Here is a 24,078-nt window from a genome sequence, read left to right on the forward strand (position 1 = left end):
CAAGGTAAACTAAGGTTTTAATTTGTGAAGTGTATAAATTATATTTTACCTTTAATATTTAAAAATCAATGACTTCTCTGACCTCTGATACAAAGTACTCTTAGTTTTGAGGGTCATCATTTGTGAAACAATGAAATGCCATCTATTAAGTAAAAGAAGGATTTGAGAACAAGTATCTGTTGGAATGAAGATAGTTATCATGGCTGATCACTGACTTCTAGTTGCCCAAGAAGGTTATATAACTACTATACAAAAAAGAACATATAATATTATAGAGCTCAACCTTGAAATTTTATAACAATTTATTCCTCTGCACAGGCAAAAGCGCAACTACCATTTTTCTTTATTTATAAAAATAAGCTAAAGAAGTCAAGATAGCAGAAAAGTTGGAAAAAATGTGGTTGCCCTCTACAAAATTCATGCCAAGTAGCTTAAAGCCCAGAAAAAACACAATGAATAAACACAGAAATTAAATTCGATTTAAGTTAAATAAAAATCGTTCAATCTTTCATTAGAACATACTTTATGAAATAAGGGCATGATGATCTTTATTTAAAAAAAAAAAAAAGACTATGATAATACATGTGTTTTATATCCACAAAACACAAGGGCAATATGTGTTTCTTTCTGATAGGATATGTGTCATAGACAAGAGGTTTTTCATTCAATTGATTCTTTTCTAAATACTTTTACCAAGTGGATTTTACTATTGATGAAAGACATAAAAATGTTATAACATTTCATATAGCAGAACACAGAAATATCAAGTCTTCAATTAACAGACACCTCTGCCAGCAAGTTGGAGAGGTTTATAAATTTGCAAATAAAATGTTGAATTTATGATGTGCATTTTGCAGTCCAAGGTCATAACAGAATCAAATAAGATCATTACTCAGTCTAACAAGCTAATACTGATGAGCTTCATTTATATGCCATTATACCAAAATTGTTTCTTAAAATCCTGCTCATCCTTCTACCTAAACTATGCTTATCATACCACCTCATTAGGGAGCCAAAAATATTAACAAATTATCTAAATGAACAACTATAAGTAGTATAGATTACTTACAAGCTACATCGACATATTAGTCCTTGATTATTTTCAAGACATACTTCTATTAACTATCCTTCAAGTTAATCAAAGTAATGAAACTAAACAAAAGACTTTTAAAAAATGTTATCTGTTACTATCTCAGGCATTGAACAAAAGTACTAGATTATTCAAAACAATTTTAAAGAACAAAAAAGGTTAATATAGGCCAATAAAACAATAAGGGACCTGAACTATTAGCTACTAAAATAATGGAGCCCACTAACTGAATTCAAATGGCTCCATTTTTTCTAAACATTATACTAAATTCAGCAGAATTGGTTTTATACCTCTTTGTAGAAAACTGTAAACAAATTCCCAAACTTCTAAGGTTCAAGATAGTTTAATTTTTCCAAAACATTTCCAAGTAATAATGCAAAAAAAAAAAAAAAAAAAAAAAAAAGACAGGGATTTCTTCACTATAAGATGGGACTTAAAGAAGAATCAATTTGTGAATGCATATGCAAATAGGGAGTAGGATAGAACTAGAAGTCAAGGAGTAAAGAAAGCCTAAAATGATCCTATGCCTTTTTGGGGGCCTCACAGCCCGTCTGTATTCACATGGGCAGTTCAGGTAGCCAAGTTGCTATGGTGATTCTACACTGATGCAGAAGTTGTCAGAACAGTCTGCTAAGACTTTAGTTGCAACCAAACAAGCAATTCAAAATAATCCTTCTGGTAATACAAGCAAATTAGGAGAATAAGGGGTAGTTTAACTTTCAGCTCTGTGGAGAAGGAAGGAATTTATGGCCAAAAAAGAACTCAAGAACATTATGAAATGCAAAAATGGATAATTTTAATTATATTAAATTTAAAAGTTTTTGTAGAAACAAAACCAATGCAGCCAAGATTAGAAGTGAAGCAGAAAATTGGGAAAAATTTTTACATCCAAAGGTTCTGTTAATAGCCTCATTTTAAAAAAAAAATATAACGAATTGACTCAAATTTATAATACAAGCCATTCTCCAATTGATAAATGGTCAAAAGATATGAACAATTTTCAGACTAATAAACTAAAACCATTTCTAGTCATATGAAAACATGCTCTAAATCACTATTGGTTAGAGAAATGAAAATTAAGACAACTCTGAGGTACCACTACATACCTTTCAGATTGGCTAAGATGATAGCAAAAGATAATGCTAAATGGTGGAGGAGTTGTAGGAAAACTGGGACATTAATACATTGTTGGTGGAATTGTGAACTGATCCAATCATTCTGGAGAGCAATTTGAAACTATGCCCAAAGGAGTATCAAACTGTGCAAACCCTTTAATCCAGCAGTATCTCTACTGGGCCTGTATCCCAAAGGGATCATAAAAAAGGGGAAAGGACCCACGTGTAAAAAAATGTTTATAAGCCCTTTTTGTAGTGGCAAGGAATTGGAAATTAAGTGGATGCCCATCAGTTGAGGAATGGCTGAATAAGTTATGACATGAATATAATGGATATATTATAAGAAATGATCAGTAGGATGATTTCAGAAAAATCCCGAGAGACTTACATCAATTGATGCTAAGTAAAGTGAGTAGAACCAAGAGAATATTTTACACCACCACAAGATTATGTGATGATCAACTCTGATGGACTTGGCTCTTTTCAACAATGAGGTGATTCAGGGCAATTCCAAAAGACTTGCGATAGAGAGAGTTATTCTGCATCCAGAAAGAGGACTTGGGGGGGAGGGAGGAGACTGGGTATGAATCACAACATATTATTTTCACCTTTTGTTGTTGCTTGCTTTTTTCCCCCCTCATTTTTTTCCCCTTTTGATTTTTCTTATGCAGCATAATAAATGTGGAAATATATATATATATTATATATATATATATATATTTGAACTGCACATTTAACATATATTGGATTGCTTAATGTTTGGAGAGAAAGATAGGAGATGGGAGGGAGGGAAGTTTGGAGCACAGGATTTTGCAGGGATGAATGTTGGAAACTATCTTTGCATATGTTTTGAGAATAAAAAGCTACTGTTAAAAACAAACAAACAAAACCAAACTACAATCTTTCTGCTGGCCACGTAGAAGCCAAAGAAGAGCTACGAGTCTCCCCAAAATCATGATCAAGGTGAAAGATGGAAACTGCTATTTCACCTGCAGAAAGCCAGAGAGCTAACCCAGTCTATTATATATGTGAAGGCAAAATCAGTTCCATCAATTTGGAAACTAATCAATTAAGTGAACCTCTACATAATCTTTTAAAAATTATTTTTAAAAATCCAATAAAATATCTCTTAAAAGATCTGATTTCCAAGTATAGTGATGACAATCACTATACAGCAGAAATTTATTTCATCATAAAGCTATTTATAATCTATTATAATAACATCAAAGTGACAATTTTTAATTGGGTTTGTGCTTGAAATTCTGTTGGAAATATTAATGTGGTCTTTACAAAACCCCTGACTTGTCAATATGCTTTCCAAAGTGATTTGTGATATTAAGATTTTATAGTATCCTAATTTTAGAGATCATTTAGTTCAACTCCCAATTTTGCAAACGAAAAAACTTAGGCTTAAGGAAGTAAACTAACAAGGCTAAGTACCAGAGTGGGATTTGAATCTAAATTTCCAAACTACTATTTAAGTGCAGCAGTAATTGCATTGAGGTGTAAGTATCTCTGTAAGGATACCTTCGAAAAAACTATTCTCAATTTCTAAATGGTGCAGGGGAACCCCCTCAAATTCTGGAAACATCAAATAAGAGTAAGGTGACAAGGAGGGAAGCAAAGGCATAAAGTGTCCAGTGGCAAGGCAAAGGATACAGAAAATGGAAAAGGAAGATAACTACCTGGAGAGTGAAACTTTAACCCTTGAACTAAGAACAAATTTTTTGGGAAACCATTCACTTTACTCTGTCTAGGCGGCCATGCATCAATGTATCTTTTAATGAAAAGGAGCATGTAAATTCAAAACAAAGTGAGCAAGTTCTAGTATTTCTCTCCCATCAAGTAACTATGCCATCCTATATATAATGACTAAAGGATTTTCAATTCAACCCTTCAGGTCACAGAAGCTACAGAATACCAATTAGTTTCTAGTGGAAAAACCCAAACCCCAACCCATCTACAATTTAAAGTTTTTGTAATTATGGAAGAAAAAACACTGAAAAGACTCCTTCTTAATGTTGGATCCCACTCACACAATCACCAGACTAAGTCAGGCCGGTCTCTTGGCTGGTGCACTAGCTTGGTCATTCAAAAGCAACATGACATTGGAAAAAGCATCTTAAGTGTCAGAGGACTTTTAAGATAGATCTGACTTACAAAAACTTTCTCCATACATCAAACCTAAATAGATTCTTGGCAGTTTTTTTACACTTTACTCCAGGTTCTATCTTTGTAGGTCAAACAGAACATGTCTAAATCCTGCCTCCACAGAGTGATCCTTCAAATATTTGAGGATTACTGGTGCATCCAAATTCCTGACACATTAATCTTCAGGATTTGGGAATAAGAAATCAAAATTTCTAGGAATTCACAAAATACATGTATTAACAATAAGTGACTATAATAAAAAACTGAATCATTTTTCTGAAATAAGGTTATACTAAAAATTTCAAAGACTATTTATAAAAAATAGATGTTATAATGCATGATTTATTATTAATATGAATCAATGTACTGGGACAATGATTTAGCAATGAGTTGACTGATTTTTAATCTTTTAAAAAAATCACTTCATATTCTCTATACTCCTTATTTATGATAATAGGTACCTAAAAGTTTTGTTTAATAAACAGGAAATATTAATTCAATAGTATTTATAGAAAACTATAGTCTATAGTGAATACTTAAGAAAATACTTAAGAAAAAATCCAGAGAATACCAGTGAACATTATTGAGTAGATAATTCTCAGATCTAGCAAATTTAACAGCATAACACAAAATCATGTGCTAAAACTATCAATTTAAGGATTTATTTTGCTAACAAAACCTCTTATTTCTTGATCCTTCATAGAATTTGTACAAAATATACTTCATTTATAAACTTTATTAATTTTTTTATTTGCAAAAATGACTCAAAACATTACACATGAACTGATGCTGAGCGTAAGTAAACAGAACTATTCACAATAAGAGCAACATTGTGTGATTAACTTTGATAAACTTAATTCTCCTCAGAGATCCAAGACAATTTCAAGTGACTTGTGATGGAAAATCCAGAGACAGAATCATGGAGTCTGAATGCAGATCAAAGCATACTATTGTTCACTTATTAAAAATTTCTCATGGTTTTTCCCTTTTGTTTTGATTCTTCTTTCACAACACGACTAATAAAGAAATATGTTTAACATTACTGTACACATCACTGGGAAATGAATGTGGACCACAACATAGCATTTACACTCTTTTTTGTTGTTTTTCTTCCCAGGTTATTTTTAGCTTTCTAAATCCGATTTTTCTTGTGCAACAAGAAAATTGTATAAATAAGTACACAGATTGTATTTAAGATATACTTTAACATGTTTAACATGTATGAGACTGCTTGCCATCTAGGGGAGGAGATGGAGGGAAGGAAGGGGAAAATTAGAAAAGAAGTGTTTGCAAAGGTCAATGTTGAAAAATTACCCATGAATATGTTGTCAATAAAAAGCTATAATAATAATAATAATAATAATAAAAATTACTATACATGTATAACCTATGTCAGAGCACCGGCTTGGGTGGGGGAAATGGAAATATTTGGAACTGAAAATCTTACAAAGACAATGCTGAAAACTATTTTTTATATAATTGGGGGAAAAACGTAAAAATAAATAAGAATGCCTAAAAATTAGCAATCAAAAAGCCAACAAACACACACTTAAAACATGGCAACAATTACAAGCTAGACTAATTAAATCATGATTGCTTTTCTCCTACACATGCTCTAGTCCTGACGCCTGGAAATAATTGACTTTAACCTTTGACTCTCTAAATCAGTGTTTCATGCTCCTGCTTTTAGCTTAACAGCAGTGGATTTATTTGAACTAGCAATATTTCTATGTTAACTGTTAACTTTAATTCTTTAATTCTTGCAGGAGCAGCATAATATTTTTTTTCGAATTCTCAACAGATTTTTCTCAAAATTTGGAAAAATATGAATGCTGAAAGGAAATTTCCATGGAAACACCAAAGAGAACTTTCACATTGCCTTCTGAATATTTTCTTCTCTAGGCTAAACAAGTCCAGGGTACTTTTAACTGCTCTTCCTTGACTTCAAGACCATTCACCTTTCTACATTATTCTCCATGTTATCAACATCATTCTTAAACCATGGTTTTCTTTTTTTTTTTTTTTTTTTTTTTTTAAATTTAATAGCCTTTTATTTACAGGATATATGCATGGGTAACTTTACAGCATTAACAATTGCCAAACCTCTTGTTCCAATTTTTCACCTCTTACCCCTCCACCCCCCTCCCCTAGATGGCAGGATGACCAGTAGATGTTAAATATATTAAAATATAAATTAGATACACAATAAGTATACATGACCAAAACGTTATTTTGCTGTACAAAAAGAATCAGACTCTGAAATATTGTACAATTAAAATTATTAGCAAGCATCATATGTAATGGGGATAAACTGGAACCATTCCCAATAACCACTATCACCATTAGTATTCAATATTGTATTAGAAAGGCTAGCTTTGGCAATAAGAGAAGAAAAAGAGATTAAAGGAATTAGAATAGGTAAGGAGGAAGCCAAATTATTCCTCTTTGCAGATGATATGATGACATACTTAGAGAACTCTTAGAGAATCAACTAAAAACTATTAGAAATTATCCAAAACTTTAACAAGATTTCAGGATACAAAATAAATCCACATAAATCATCAGCATTCTTATATATCACTAACAAAATCCAACAGCAAGAGATAAAAAGAGAAATTCTATTCAAAATAACTGTCGATAGTATAAAATATTTGGGAATCTATCTGCCAAGAGAAATTCAGGAACTATATGAACAAAACTACACAACACTTGCCATACAAAGCCAAATCTAAGCAACTGGAAAAATATCAAGTGCTCTTGGACAAATCGAGCAAATATAAAAAGGTCAAGAATTTCAAAGGAATTAATGAAGAGAAAAGCAAATGAAAGTGGCCTAATTGTTCCAGATCTAAAACTGTATTATAAAGCAGAGGTCATCAAAACCATTTAGTATTGGATAAGAAATAGAGAAATTTATCAGTAGAATAGTTAGGTTCACAGAACAAAATAGTTAATGACTATAGCAATCTAGTATTTGACAATCCTAAAGGCCCCAGCTTTTGGGATAAGAATTCACTATTTGACAAAAAATGCTGGGAAAATTGGAACCTAGTATGGCAGAAACTAGGCATTGACCCATACTTAACACTGTACACCAAGATAAGGTCACAATGGGTTAATGATCTAGACAAAGAATGATATTATAACCAATTAGAAGAATATAGGATAGTTTCTCTCTCAGATCTGTAGAAGAGGAAGGAATTTGTGACCAAAGAAGAACTAGAGATCATTATTGATCACAAAATTGATAATTCGATAAGTTAAAAAGTTTTTGTACAAACAAAACTAATGCAGACAAGATTAGAAGGGAAGCAATAAACTGGGAAAACATTTTTACATCCAAAGGATCTGATAAAGGCCTCATTTCTAAAATATATAGAGAACTGACTCAAATGTATAATAGTTCAAGCCATTCTCCAGTTGATAAATAGTCAAAGGACATGATCAGACAATTTTCAGGTGAAGAAATTGAAACTATTTGTAGTCACATGAAAAGTGCTCCAAATCACTTATTGATCAGAGAAATGCAAATTAAGACAACTCTGAGATACCACTATACACCTGTCAGATTGGCTAAGATGACAGGAAAAGATAACAATGAATTTTGGAGGGGATACGGGAAAACTTGGACACTGATACATTGTTGGTGTAACTGTGAACGGATCCAACCATTCTGGAGAGCAATATGGAACTATGCTAAAAAATTATCAAACTGTGCATAACCTTTGACCCAGCAGTGCTACTACTGGGCTTATACCCACCCCAAGGAGATACTAAAGAAGAGAAAGGGACCCACGTGTACAAAAATGTTTGCGTCAGCCTCCTTTGTAGTGGCAAAAAACTGGAATCTGAGTGGATGCCCATCAATTGGAGAATGGCTGAATAAATTATGGTATATGAATACTATGGAATATTATTGTTCTGTAAGAAACGACCAGCAGGATGATTTTAGAGAGACTTGGAGAGACTTACATGAACTGATGCAAAGTGAAATGAGCAGAACCAGGAGATCATTGAACACAGCAACAATAAGACTATACGATGATCAATTCTGATGGACATGGCTCTTGTCAACAATGAGATGATTCAAACCAGTTCCATTTGCTCAATGAGGAGGAGAACTATCTACACCCAGAGAGAGGACTATGGGAACTGAGTATGGAACACAATATAACATTTTCACTCTTTCTGTTGTTGTTTGCTTGCATTTTGTTTTCTTTTTTAGTTTTTCTTTTTTTTCTTTCTTGATCTGATTTTTCTTGTGCAGCAAGATAACAGCATACATATGTATACATATATTAGATTTAACATGTATTGTTAACCTGTATTGTACTACCTGCCAACTAGGGGACAGGGTGAGAGGAAGGAGGAAAAAAATTTGTAACAAAAGGTTTTGCAACTGTCAATATTGGAAAAATTATCCGTGCATATGCTTTGTAAATAAAGTTTTAATTAAAAAAATTATTATGTTTTTCAATTTCACCATTAAAAACTCTCAAATTCTGACCTATAATTAATAATCTCATTTTTCTTTGAACCATCTGAGTTTATTTTTCATTGTTTCTCCACATTATTTTGGGAATCTATAAGATTCAGAATATCATTAAATATTAGTTCAATTTTCTTTGTATTATCAAATTTAAGAGAGCTTAAGAGTCTATGAAGACTTCATCCTTTCTTCTAGTTTTAGGATTCTCTTTTTTAATGTTTGTGCTCTGGGTTTATTAATCTGTTTTTGTTCTAGGCTTTTAAGGAGTCTTTTTTTTCATTTTGAAACATTCATTTTGGGTGAAACATTCACTTTGGGTCTTTCTTTGAGACTTAAGAGTACTTACACATTCTTATGTTAGGAAATACAAGATTTACTGGCCTTAACCCCTATCATGAGTCCTATGGTTAAGGAAAACTGGGCCTAATTAAGATTCAGTCTCCTTTCCTTCAGATCTGGATGAAGCTATCTGCATTGGCATAGCTCTAGTGGCTTCTCTCTCTGTCTTTCATCTTTCTTTCTTTCCTGCACGTCTACCACTTGTTGTACAGTACTGGAAAGGTAGGAAAAGGGGCAATAAGCAGATGGTCCCCAAGTCTTTACATTTGCTTGCAATCCTGCTGTGGGCATACATATAAACTGTACTATAGTAGAAGGATGCTGAGTGAGCTCTTTAAAGAACAGAGTTCTCTGGTGTTAGCTCATTATGGTTTTTAGTTTGTTTGGGTTTTGTTTTCTTTGTCTTGTAGAACTGACTGTGATAACCCTATAATTAGCACAATTTCTTTTCTGCATAGTTGGAACACTGAAGTGATTTGTAGAAAGTAAATTTGTAATTCTCTGGTCATGTGATTGGGAAGTCAAGTCACATATATTATGCATGACAATTACATCGAGAAATGTATACATATATATCTGTGTGTATGGTCTAAATCAATTATATGACTCACAGGATAACCAAAATTCAGGATTAGATCTCTGAATTTTTTTTTTCACTCTATCTTCCAATGTCACTTTGCCTCAAGAAGAAAGGAAGTATATTAGTAAGGCTTTTCTAACAACTAACCAAATTAATAACACAAGAGGAAAAAACTCCGTTTTTCTTCCCTTTACTTATTTGCTGCATTTTCTTCCCAATAATCCTTGAGCTCCTTTGGCATATCTTCTGAAATTTTTGTAGTGTGAGCAACTTTCCTGCACTGGACAATGCTAATCTCAATGTCTAAGAAAGGAGGTTATGCCCAATTAAGCAAGGAAGTTCTGAGAGAGTTAAAATTAATGGAAGTTACTCTATTTTGTAAAATGCACATGGCAGCAGCAGGCATTCAATCAAATATTAAGTGCCAAAGATCATTGTGCTAGAATTGATACAAAGATATGCTCCATGTCCTCAAGGAATTTAGAGTCTAGACCCAAAAGACATAAAATACATATAAAGATATATAATAACAATTAAAAATATACTGAGTGTATAACAGCAATGAGAGCAGATGAGAAAAAAGTATGTTTTTTATGAGGGAGGATACACTAGAAGTGCTGGGATGGTGGGGCTTTTCTGGTATCATCTACCCACTGGCATATATTTTCTTTCCACTGCCAAAGCCTCTTACTGGATAACTGGGGGTTGCCCTATATTCAGTGACTATTCTATATAACATGCTATGTCTAGGCGGTCTTGTATTGACCAAAAGGCTTCCCATGGTAAGTAGGTAAGTTGAATAAGTGAGTACAACAGAGAAGGCAGGAAAGCCAGTCATTTGGAAACTGCCATAAAATACTATCGTGGACATCAAACACATTTATCAAAGTGCCTCGTGTCCTATTAACTAATATAGCCTTACTCTGAAGTTGCTCTAGAATTTCATCACACATTGCCTTGCATAATTACTTATTGTAAATGTGTTGTTGCATTTGTTTGTATGAATTTTATCTTACCGACTGGATCACAAGTTTCTGAAAGCAGGTACTTATTTTTGTATAACTGTGATATCATACAAGATGAGATATAAACAAAAAGGAAATTAAATAAAGATGGTCTTTTAGAACTTGTCATTTAAGAAAATAGAGAAAGCCTCAAAATTGGATAAGCTAAAAATTTTTACCAGTAATGATTATGAAGGAAGTTAGCAAATACATTAAGGGTACATGCAAATAATTGGCTAGTAGTGCCTCACTTATTTAAAAAGGGGCATTCGGGATGTGTTCAGGTAGTGAAAAGCAGAACGTGAAAAGCTTATGGCATATACAATGCTAAGTCTGAGAGAGAAATGCATCTTTATATAATAAAAACAAATCTCCAAGTGCCTAGCAATAATCTGCACATATTATATATGCTCAACACTCTGACTGCCTTCTGAATTGCTAACAAAATAATTAATGCCTAGCAAAAGTATATCTTACTCATTGTATTTTAAATTGCTTATTTATTAGATCACTTAAATAGGGATTTAAGTGCCTACTTCATGATTTATTCACATTTCAACCTCAATTTCCCCATCTGAAAAATGAACGTAATATCTATACTATGTACCCTATAGTATTGTTGTGACAAAGACCTTGAAACACAGACACCTGTGTTTCTCTTTTATTTAGTTACTTCAATCTGCAAACTGAGGATAATTTATATATTCTACTGAGACAAAAAACTTGAAGTTCATTCCAAAGTGTAAGCAAATATAAAAATGTATTAGAGGTACTTTGAAATGTCTGGTATGGGAGGTACAGAGAAATACCTTCCATCCATTTGCTATCTGAGGGAGAAACCTCTAAAAATGTAATCAGAATTTTTCTGACATAAACAAAAAATACAGGTCAAGGCCAAATCCAACCATTCCACATTTAAAGAAATCTTACTTTGGGAAACCTAGATAGTGGTATCTAGAAGCTAACTATAGAAAATGATATATTGAATAGAAATGTTCATTTGGTCTTAAAAATCACTTACCAAAAACAACTGCATAGCTATTCTGAAGATGGAAATGTTTTCATTAGAATATAAACTACTTGTGAGTAGAGACTTTCATTCTAGGTACCTGTTTCCCCTGTGCCTTAGCTCAGAGTTTGGCACATAAGAGATATTGTTGATTGGCTAATACAATAAGATGGAAGCTAAAAAAATACTGATTTCTTCAGTGAGGGAAAAAAAAACTTACATTTAAGAGTTCAAGGAAATCATTTCTATGAAACCCAGCACTAAAGTGATTCAGCTGTGGCCACAAGAAAGCGCATTAGTAGCAAAAGCCAGTCCTGTTTGTAATAAAGGAAGCCTGAATACAATGTCTATTTTCCCAAGTCAATATTTATGAAATAGATACTAATCACATATTTTATAATTAACATGAAACAGGCAAAAAGACTAGTTTCTTCTTCAATTTGTCATGCTGCCCTGCTTTTAGTAGCAGATTTTTGATCTTTCATACATATGAATTTTATAGAAATGAAATTAGCCTTGGTCCTTCATCCCATACCCATGAAGCCCCAAACTGGTAGCTTCTATCAAAGTATTAGAGTAAACTTGAGAGCATAGTTCAGCTACAGATAGAAAGGCTCACACTCAAAGGGTAAAGTCCTGTCACCAGATGTGGCCACAATTCCTGAACTCCTCTACCAAAGTATAGAACCAGTTTATATAGAGAAGAAAAAAAAAAGTTGCAATCTCCTGAGCATCAGGACATAGCCCCACCTTTTTTAAGCACAGAAAAAATACACAGAACTAAAAGGCTCAATTCTATTGATGATGAAAGAGTAACATGGGGGATGGGAGGATGAAATGAAAAAAACATACATGATAATTCTGTTTGATATTTGAAAGGATTATTAAGTTATGCATAGTTTCATGTGGAATCATCCTTTTTTATTGTACTGTTATGGAAATTCTTGTTTTATTACATAAATTAAAAATAAAATTTAATAATGAAAAAAGAAGAACATAGGAAATGAACTGAGAAGTGACACAATTCATGGTTCAGTCACTGAATGACTGGTTGCCTTGTTGTTGTCCTTTGTACTAGAGAACACCACTATATTAGAGTCCAAGTTACAGTTTATTTATTTGACCGTGGCTGATCAGAGCAATATGAACTTGAAATGCTCTGCCACAGGTCGGACACAAATGGTCCCTATGAACATTTGGGGAGGGTTCTCTAATTTTGTACATCACATATTTCTTTTGGGATAATTCAATTCTGTTGTGCTTATAGAGTACAGCCCCTTCTCTGAGGGCACGCCATGCTGGGCCATCTTGTGCCAGTGTCTTCCATGTCATAGAATTGATTCTAAAGTTCTTAAGAAAGACCTTGAGAGTGTTCTTGTATCACTTTTTCTGACCACCTTGTGACCAACTCAATCTAAGGGTCATAGGTCTGAGCCCCATGTTGGGCACATAAGTCAGTGAACAAACACACTTCTAGTGCTTTCTATAAAGCATCTTCTAGTGCCAACACTCAAACTAAGTGCTATAGATATATAGGAAGCAAAAAGATAATGTCTTCTTTCCAAAAGCTCTAATGGGGGAAGCAACATAAAAACAACCAGATAGGTACAAAGAAGATATATCTAGGATAAACTTTAGAGGGCAAGAACTAGCATTAAGGGGGGAATTGGGAAGGACTCCCCTTAGATAGTGTAATTTTATTTGACACGAAGGAAATCAGAAGGTGGGGAAGAAAAGCAAAAGAATTTCAGGCATGGGAGACAACCAAGTAAAAACTTCTGAAGTTTAGAGATGGAATGAGGGAAGTAAGACAGAAGAACACTAGAAAGGAAGGAAGGGCTCTGAATGCTAAAGAATTCTAACTTTGATCCAGAAGTTAAAAGGGAGCAACTAGGGTTTACTGAAAGGCAAAGGGAGCAGGCATCACACTGCACTTTAGGAAGACTGAATTGCTAGTTATGTGGAAGAAGGGCCAGAGCGGGGGAGACTTCAGGCAAAAAGTCTCATTAGTATGCTCCTACAATAGGGTTTGTGGGTTCTGCATCAGAAGAAGGAAGGGTATGTACATGTGAGAGATCTTACAGGACTTGGTAGCAGACTGAATATGAAGACTAAGAGTGGGGAGTCCCTAAGTGATAGGGAAGATAGTGTTGCCTTCTATGGTAAGGAAGTTTGGAGGGGACATAGTGTTTAGGGAGAAAGATAATGAGTTCAGTTAAGTAACTGGATTTGTCCATGACACTGTTAGTCTCTGACAACACATTTCACGCTACCAAGCCACAAAATGCCCCAAATGCAATGAAGTGTTTTCAACTGTTTTTAGAAGTTAACTATACAGGGACAAAATAAACAATCATTCACTTCCTAGTTTCAAATTTGTACTTGCATTCTACTCAACGTTTAGAGAACTTTTATTCCACAAAGTAGAAGCCTTATTAATAGGAGAGATACAGATAAATCTAAGATACTAGTGAACAAGGGAAGGGCTCAAGTTATTTCTCTATCTTCCTGTACCTCACTGCAGTACTCTACATACAGTAGGTATTGAATCTTTTCCGGGACTTGAACACTTTATCTCTCCCATTTCAGTGAATTTTCAGTTGTTGAAAAACAATGTAATTATTCCTTTCAAATTTATGACTAGGAAAGAGCAAATTACAGATATTTCAAGAATGAAAGGACAAATCTCATAAAAAGAGGATCTTTTTGTTCAGAAGAACTGAAATCTGTTATTCAGACAGGTTTGCAATTAAAACTTTCCAATGTTATCCAACCAATACTTGTTAGGATAATTATTTTTGTAATGAGGACCTTATTTTACAGTGTGACTGTCCCAGCTTCTTGTCTTCCCAGTCTGGTTTCAGATACTTTTATTCTAGGTCTCCGGGTTGAGTCTAGGTACTTTGTTATTATCTCAATGTCAGCTACTAAAGGCAGTAATTCTGAAATTCATCAAAACTTAAGTTTCTCAATCAACAGGATGATTTCAGAAAGGCCTGGGAAGACTTACCGACATTACATGAATTAATTCTAAGTGAAATGAGAACTATGACAACACTGTATACAGAAACAATAAAATTATATGACAATCAATTCTGATGGACACGGCTCTTCAACAATGAAGTGATTCAAGCCAATAGCAATGGTCTTGTGATGGAGAAAGCCATCTACACCCAGAGAGAGGATTGTGGGAACTGAGTGTGGATCACAACACAGTATTTTCACCTTTTTAGTTGTTGCTTGCTTGCTTTTTTTCTTTTTAATCTGATTTTTCTTGTGCAACATGGGTAATTGTGGAAATATGTGTAGAAGAATTGCACATGCTAACATAAATTATATTACTTGTGTCTAGGGGAGGGGATAAGGGTAAGGGAGGGAGAACAAAATCTGGAATATAGGGCTCTGGACAGTTCTCAACTGTCCATATATTTGAAAATAAAAAGCTTAAAAAAAAAAAAAAAAAGACTTAAGTTTCTTCCTTTTCAGGGATGTCATATATGAGGAGTATGAGAAGTTAGGTTTCTAAAAATTGCCTTAACAAAAGGGAGAGATTGTTGAAATATCTTAAGATATATCCAATCAAGCAAGTGAGTCAAGGAACTAGCTAAACAACAATGTTCCTGACAAAGGGTCAATGACAAGGACATAAGTCTTTTGATATATGGAATGGAAGAATAAAGAAGATTATAAATCTGACCAATTGTAACTAACTTTTGACTGTAAATCTGACCAATCTGAACCTTTAAAGGAGGGGGGAAGGAACTGAACTAAGAGTATAAGCTTGTTCCTACCTGCTATTCAGTATTTGGTGTCTCACCCAAGAGCACACTTGCTTCTCATGAGAATCACTAAATAAAGGATTCTTCTCTTACTCTAAAAGAGCTTGCAACTAGGGAAGCAGTGGACAGCAGCACCTCATCATGGCTTTATTGCCCAACTTTTCTGAGTTCCACATAGTCTTTTGATAAAACATAGAATAGTCCAACTTATTGCCCTTGGCAACTTCGCTTTTGTAGTATGTCAGACAAATGATATTCTTTGAAGAACAACTTTTCTCAGGTCTTCCAAACTTAATACACCTCAAAAGTCCTTCTGGAATGCCTCAGCCTTTTAAAATATGGGCAGGACTCATTCTCACTGATTTTGTATTAATCTGTTTGGCTCCCACAGTATCATTAAATGAGTCAATTTAACAGTGTACTTTAGGGGAATTAGGCTGGTTTAAATGACAATGAATATACTTCCTATGGTGGTTTGATTAAGACAACCAGAGCCAGCCACACAAATACCTCAATTCAATTCCAGTAGCTCCATAACACTTCCAGGCAAAATTCTCTGGCATTCAAAACTCTTAATTTAAACTTAGCCCCTCACAACTTTCCAATCTATTTACATCTAATAATACCCTCTTCCCCCATTCTACTCCACCAAATATTCTTCCATCCAATAACTGGCTTCTTGGCTGTTCCGCAAATAAGAAATTCTATCTGTTGACTCTTGCTATTTTCTCTGGCTGTCCCCGAAGCCTAGAATGCTCTTCCTCCTCAATTCTACCTACTAATGTTTCTGACTTCTTTTGAGTCCTAGCTAAAATTTTACCACTTGGGCCAGCTAGTTGGTACAGTGGATAGAGTACCAGCCTGAAGTCAGAGGAGGACTACAGTTCAAATCTGGCCTCAGACACTTAACATTTCCTAGCTGTGACCTGGGCAAGTCACTTAATCTCAATTAGCCTCCACAAAAACAAAACAAAACAAAACAAAAAAACCTCATCTCTTACAAGCTTTTCCCAATCCCTTTTAATTGTGATTCTGTGATTTCCTATTGTGAGAAATAACTCCATTGGACTTAGGAGGGGCAAAGTTAAAAATCTTTAATTAGAGGTAGGTACTCTTTGGAATAGGAACCCTTGGGATCAATACTTGTCTTTTTTATGCCCAAAATATAATTCCCTCCCTTGATGTCCCATTGGCTAAACATCAAAGGTCACAACCTATCAGGAGTGTGTATCTGAACATCACTTTGGAGGTCACTTTATTTGAACGTAGTTTGGTTCTTTCCCTGATCTCCTATTGGTTGAGTACTATCCTATCTGAAGAGCCTAATCCCTCCCCACTACTGGAGTCTAAGTCTCCTCCTCAAATCACATTACATCTGCCCCCAACATGTGTTATATTACACAGTGTTTCTTATTCTAAATCTCCACCCTTGATCTCCTTTTTTTATTTTTTAATTTATTTTATTGTTCCCAGTCCTAGCCTCCATTCCTTAGGTTTCAATTTTATTTTTCTAATTTAAATTTCTTTTAACTGTATTCCTCCAATTTAATTTTCATAACTCTATGGAATCTAAAACCTCCATCAAATTTTCACACTATTTAGCCTATTTACAATTTCGTTTGCATGTTGCTTTGCCTATTAGATTGTGAGCTCCTTGACTTTTGCCTCTTTTTGTACTCCCAGTGCTTAGTGCAATGTCTAGTACATATTAGGCACTTAATAAATGCATAATGACTGAGTGATTGGTCTCAAGTATCAAGTGAGCTAGATCTGTAATGTTCAGCAATCTTAAATAGCTTTACAAATGTTAGCTTTTATTACTGTACTTGATATTAGTGATGATCCCAACTCTGAACTCTTTATTTAAAACTCTCAGGAAAATATATAACCAAAAAGTCTACACAGATAGAAGTGATGATGTCCTGAGATACTAGGTGGGCTTGACAAAGAAAACCAGCAGTACTGATAAGATTATAATACTACCTGAAGCATGCAGGAAAGGGCACTGATGGGGATCAGTCCAGTCTTATAATCCCATCCTGGTGGAAGTTTCTGGGAAACTCTACCTTACTGTATCCAATCGGAAAGCCAAGTTATGATGTCAAACTCAAGGTTAAATTTCCCCTATAAATCCTAAATCCTAAAATGCCTAAGCCAACGTTGCCAAATTCCTTTTAGAGGTTAACCAGCAGCCTCATGGTGTCTTTCCTCACTCCCCCATGCCTCATGGTATATTTCTCCTTATAGCTAAGTCTTTTAGGGTGCTAAATCACTTGGGGTTAACCCATCAATCAATGCCCTTCACTTGCTAACCCCCCTTTGGGACTAGTCTGATAAACTCTTCTATACAGATTTATGTATATATTCTTTATGTTCTCCTAAATCTATTTCATATTTACCACTTTCTAGTGTATATTTTACCTCTTCATTTTTTCCATAACCTCTTCTAGTAAATAAAGGTACCTTTTAGCAAAGAAAAAGCTATTGTGAATTCTTCACATGTGCTTTGTATCTCATATTTAAAACTAGGAATTGATACCCCAACCTTATCATTTGGTGCTAAACATCATCAAAGGGAATGTTTATCCACAATGTTTCATTCATCTTGAGAGGCAAATATATAAAATGTATAAAGAAAATAAAAATAGGGTACTATTTCTGATATCTATATTGGTACCATACTATCAAAGTTAAAGGCTACATCCTTCCTTTCTCTTAATCACTAGGACATAAAAACAGACAGCAAATATCACTATTGGTACAAATCACAGTAAGTTAATATTGTTCAACTATTTTCAGAGTATTTGGGGGGGGGAAGAGGATGGCATTTATTGGTGACTTAAGTGAAAACAAAATGGACTGATATACTTTTAAATAAATTTTCCAAAATAGTACTGTGAAGAAAGAACCTGTGTGGTTTGCAGGAGATTTCGTAAGACTGCTACTATGATGAAATAAGATAATTTATGTAAGAGGAAGTACCATTGTGAAGTGAAAAGAGGAATGCCCTTAGTGTCAGGACATAGTGCGGCCAATATTAGCAACATGATACAAGAATGACTCCATCTCTTTTAGGCTCAGGTTTCTTATCAGCAAAATGGGGAAATCTATATTACTTTGGCCTCAATTATGAGAGAAATTATTATTTCTCTCTTACATTAATAACAAATTATTGAATTAAGACTAAAATTTTTCCCTTTTCTACTTCCTCATTCAGAAATCGGTCCCTTTGAGTTTATCAGGAAGCCTTTGAAGTATAGGGCTGATACGAGATGAAAAATTCAGATCTGTTGAGAAATGATGAAATTTTAGTTTAGGTGGTTTGATGGATTTTGGCCTATTGTATTTTAATCAGATAAATTTGAAGAAAAATTGATTCTCTCTTTTATCTACCCTAGATGGGGTGATATGGGTATAAATATGTCTCTCTGACCAAGACTGAGTAATCAGTCATATCCTCCAGTCCCTCATTAGAATAATCCCACCTCTCATTCTTGTCATTAATTGTTAACCAGAATTGACTACCATCCTCACAAACATCCATTCTTCCAAGGACATATAAGTATTGAGTGGGTTCCATGAGGAGTATTTGGCATTTGAAAATGTCACTGACCCCTTTTGTTAATTATATTACTGTATGATTAATAAAATAATTACAGAAATTATCTCTTTTAAACTTTTTATACATCACTGTTATCATCAGGTCCAATGCAATAATATTTATGTAGAGTTAGATCCAAATTTTCATTATTTAAATAAACTTCACATGGACCAAATTTTGCCACATTTTTGCTTCAATATTTCAAGTAATTCTCAGGGAATGAATTGTTTCATGTAGCTCAATTACTTATAAGTACAATTTTAAAGAAGGTTTTTTAATGGATATTTTTTGAAAATGGATTACAAGCTCCCACTCATTTTAAATAAGATGTACCGAATAGAACTTAACCACTGTTTGATAATTCCGAGGTAGGAGCACATTTAATATAATTAGAATAAAAGACAGCTGAAAGATTTCAGGCTTGGCTAAGTTTAAGTACAATAGATTCTGTTTTTTTCTTTGCATTCAATAAGTATATCTAGGCATTTCTCTCCCTTCTCTTCTATCATTTTAAATTCTGTAATCTCCTTATAGCATGCATTCTTAATTAATATTACTTTCTCCCCACTAGACTATAAACTTCTTCAAGGCAAGAGTTGTTTTTAGACTCCGTATCCCAGTACCTAGAAGAGTACTCTGAAATTGTAAACACTAATACAAGTTGGATTGAAAATGTCAATATATATTAGATCCTTTTAACCTAGTCTAACCAAGATTGATAAAGAGTCAGGTGTCAAGTAAGAATAGATAATATTCTCAGTAATGCCTTTGGCTGCTTAGGATCTGATTCTTAGCATGGTCTTTGTAAAAAACCCATTTCAGATAAAGAAAGTATTGTTATTAGTGTAGAAAGCTTAATTTTAATTTCAGAAATTACTAAAATACAGCTTTGTTTTACTTTTACTTCAGTATAAAGAAATAGAATTTTCTTGCTTCCCAAGAAAGACTTAGGAATTATATAATTAAAAGACAGGAGGCAGTAATCAGATACTGATTGACTCAAAATATTTTAATTTAAAAATAATTTGTAAACTTACTGAACATAATCTATGAACAACCAGAAGTGAGAAATTAGGAAGCTGCACCAAAAAGGCATTGGATTGCAGTGCTCTAAACACTGCAAGATCACTTCTATTATCTTCCTAATAATAGTTATCTGTGTTCGTGGGAGAAAAAAAAATCAATGTTAGGCTTTTCAATTTGATTAAACCTGAACATGAGTTGTTTAAAAGAACACCTCTCCTCTCTACATTGGCAGGGTATGCTGGCAGGTTAGATTAAGCCTCCTCCTTTCACCAGATTTAGTGTACACATGTGAAGATATGCAGTTTACGGTTAGCATTGCAAAGCTGCAAAAAAAAGGGCTGTCAGTCCTCAGTGGCAATAGCTTGCAAGTCCACAAAAAAAGATTATTGTTCCATTAGTTTTTTTATTCATTCTTTTTTACGCAGGTGTCACTGTTGTGTGTGTCTGCTTTTCTATTTTCTATTCTTCAATTTTACCATTCTTAATATTCCTCTTAAATGTGTCACAAAAGAAGGAAATAAATGAATTATTTATTTTGTTTCTAAAATAGTTTGGCTACACTATCAATAAATGAAATTGCTTTCACTTATGTTTCCCTTGAAGGATTTTACTTTGGGGTTATGCATGGTAGATTAGGACTAGGTTAACAACTAAAGCAGAATTCATGAGTAACATGAAAACATGCTGCTGTTAAACAGAGAAAAGGGAAGCCAATAAAGATGGAGGACTTCAAACCTCAGTTAAGAACCTAAATAAAAGAAGTCTCTACCACCATTTTCCCAGAAGGCAAGGCTTCAATTTCCCCCAAGATGATAATAAGAGTTTCACTCTGAAGAAAGAACTGCATGACCTAAGCAAGATTCCTTTCAATTCAGACTCTATATAAGTAATAAGACTAACTATCTAGCATTTAAATAATATTATAAGGTTTACAAAGCACTTTATCAATATTTTCTCATTTTGGTTGTCACAAAGTAGATATTATTATTACTCCAGTTTATAAATGAGGAAACTAATGAAGACAAAAGTTAAGTGGTTTGCCCAGGATCACACAACTGGTTAGTGTCTTAAAGCTAGATTTGAACTCAGGTCTTCCTGACTCCAGGTCCAGTGATACTTCTACTCTGCCACTTAGTTCTCTTAATACTGATGGTCAATATATGGAAGCAAATTAAGCTACACGGCCACTGAAATTTTTCATTTAGGAGAAAAATTAAGTTTGCAATAACACAAAAAATTCTTTAAAAGTAATTTTTCAAATGACATAATATATGAATAGGATAAGATTTTCATTGTACTATTTTAGAGAATTTTGTATATATAAAGACGTACATATATTAAGTTGCGTGTATGTACATATAAAAATGTGTGTGTATATAGATGTATATATAGACACACATACATATATACAGAAAGAGACAGAGAGACAGAAACAAGACACATACATGCCTACATGTATATACACACACACACACATACATGTTCAATAGTTCACTGAACTCTAATTAACAGAAGATACACATATAACCAAACATGTCTTCAATTAATCTATGTAACTTATTATCCCAAAATATGATAAGAGGATTAATGTTGGCATGGTATAACAGGAAAACCCACATCTCTTTGGGAATCAGTTAAACTAGATTCCAGATCTGGCTTTGATCCTGACCAACCAATTCACCTCCCTTTTCCTTAGGTCTCAGTTTTCTTATTTGTAAAATGAAAGACTGAGCCAGATGATGTGTAAAATGGTTTCCAACCCTAAAATTACATACCTGCCAATTCATAAGTATTTGAAGAAGGGTTCTGAAATGGTCATGGGCAAATTCACAATGCAATAATAAGGGAAGTTCATCATCATGAGGATTACTATTATGGTAGTGATGGTGGTGGGCATGCAGCTGATTCCTAATTTTCAGAGGTATGTCATGGACAGTAATAATGCCCAGAGAGAGACAGAAAGCTAGATTGATTGGATTTGCTCTAGTACAGCATGTCTTAAGATATGTTCTTACATTAGGTAGCCTGAAGAAATAGGAATGGTGAGCACAAAACCCTGAAGTCCAGAGGACCTGAGTTCAAATCTGACCTCAGACACTTAATACTTCCCTAGATGTGTGACCCTGGGTAAGTCAGATAACCACAATTGTCTCAGCAAAAAAGAAATAGAGAATGGTGCTAATGTCCATTTTTTGTTATACAGATCTTTCATCTACAAAAATGGACTCCTTTTCAAATTATATTTTTAAAGTCAGACATCAAAACATAAATCATACCTCAATGGATAAAATTCTTAACAAAACTTAAAGACTTTTTATTGTAATACTCTCCTGATCAACTAGTTAGTTGCAAGAGGAAATAAAATAAATGCAGATGTTGGAAAAAAAATCTATAATTCTATCCAATCACATACTCTCAATCTTCAAAAAAGCAGGAGAGAAAAGTTTACTGATAAATATATACATTATACATATAAAAGATAAGGATCCTTTCACTATTAATTAATTACCTAATTACAAATACTATTAAGGAAAATATGAAAATTTTCAATACGGGTAGAAAATCCACTAAATTTGTAGTTGCACATCTTGGCTCCTTTAATTCAGTATTTTGATCAAAAGTTTTACTATATTAAAAAAAAAGTACTCCTGAGCAAAAAGAAAAGGTAGATTTAGAAAAATGAAGAATTTAATTCTTCCATACCCCCCTCAAATTAACCAATAAAATTCATTTCAATGTATTCAATCTATTCTAAATTAAAATAATCTAATCAGCCAAGAAAAGGATTGGCCAAGTAGCTAAGACAAAGATAGAAATTTAAATGTCTGCATAATGAAAATTAAGATTTCAATCAAAATTCTACATCTTCTTGCTATCTGTTGACACAGAACTGAACTAAAAATTTTCCTTGTTTATATTTCTTGACATCAAAATGTCCCATTAACAAGTATTCTTCCATTTATCCTGATGCACTCTATCAAAATAAGGCATCCTGACTACTTTAGTCCTCTATTCAGCAGCTGACTAAACTCTGTAGTTCCTCTGCTAGGGAGTAAGAAGCAGAACAGAGTTTGTATCTATTAACAGCTAATTATCAGAGCTCGGAGCTCTGGGAAGGATGTAGATCTGATGACCACTTTTTTCCCCCAACTAATCTAGAGGCATTAACTAATGCAAGACTTCTTAAATGTTTTTCCACTAGTAACACCTTTTCACCCAAGAATATTTTAAGTGATATTGGGTATAAGGATATATAAAATACGTAACCAAATCAACATTTACTGATAACAAATTATAAATAAGTTTATTTTAAAATCAATTGTTTGATACACATAATTTAATTTATTTTGGTATACATGTTCTTATTAAAGATTGATGAGATTGGTATGTGTTTATTTTTATATAAAGAATTAAATCTTCCCGAACAGCTGATAGCTTCTGCAATCCCCCCATTCAATTAAATGAAATGGGGCTATGATTTACCATTTAAGAAGCTTTGAACTAATGAATCATCACCAATTTGAAGAAATGATCATTTCTCCAAATCAAATCATTTGGGAAAATACACACTTACCTCAATGCCACTTTGTCTGGCGAGTTTGACTGCTGTGTTGTAGTAGCCACAGCGCAAAAGATGTTCCACCATCATGCGATCCATGCGTTTTTTTTTCCACATGTTGGCAGCCGCTGGCTGATCACTGCTATGCTCTTTAAGGTGTTCAATTCTGCGTTTGCACAACTTGGCACTTTCATCCTCAGCTTGAATTGATTCAACTGCCTACAGTGTTAGAACAAAGAACAAGAGCTAGACTGGGCATCAGAAATATAATTGACATATGACACTTACTCCTTGTCATCACAACTATACAAACTCAATTTAAAAAAAAAAAAAAAA

At 33.7% G+C, this 24,078-nt stretch overlaps 1 protein-coding gene across 4 annotated transcripts in view; it reads right to left on the reverse strand.

The window, feature by feature from the left end:
- MAEA (macrophage erythroblast attacher) overlaps nucleotides 1-24,078 on the reverse strand; it is a 142,797-nt gene that overhangs the window by 82,827 nt on the left and 35,892 nt on the right. For all 4 annotated transcript variants that reach the window (XM_012552408.3, XM_003773451.4, XM_031943995.1 and 1 more), the window contains exon 3: nucleotides 23,758-23,961. In XM_012552408.3, the coding sequence (XP_012407862.1) occupies nucleotides 23,758-23,961 (204 nt within the window). The remainder of the gene's footprint in view (nucleotides 1-23,757; nucleotides 23,962-24,078) is intronic.

Source organism: Sarcophilus harrisii, chromosome 6 (genome assembly GCF_902635505.1).
Source record: "Sarcophilus harrisii chromosome 6, mSarHar1.11, whole genome shotgun sequence".
Classification (NCBI taxonomy): domain Eukaryota; kingdom Metazoa; phylum Chordata; class Mammalia; order Dasyuromorphia; family Dasyuridae; genus Sarcophilus; species Sarcophilus harrisii.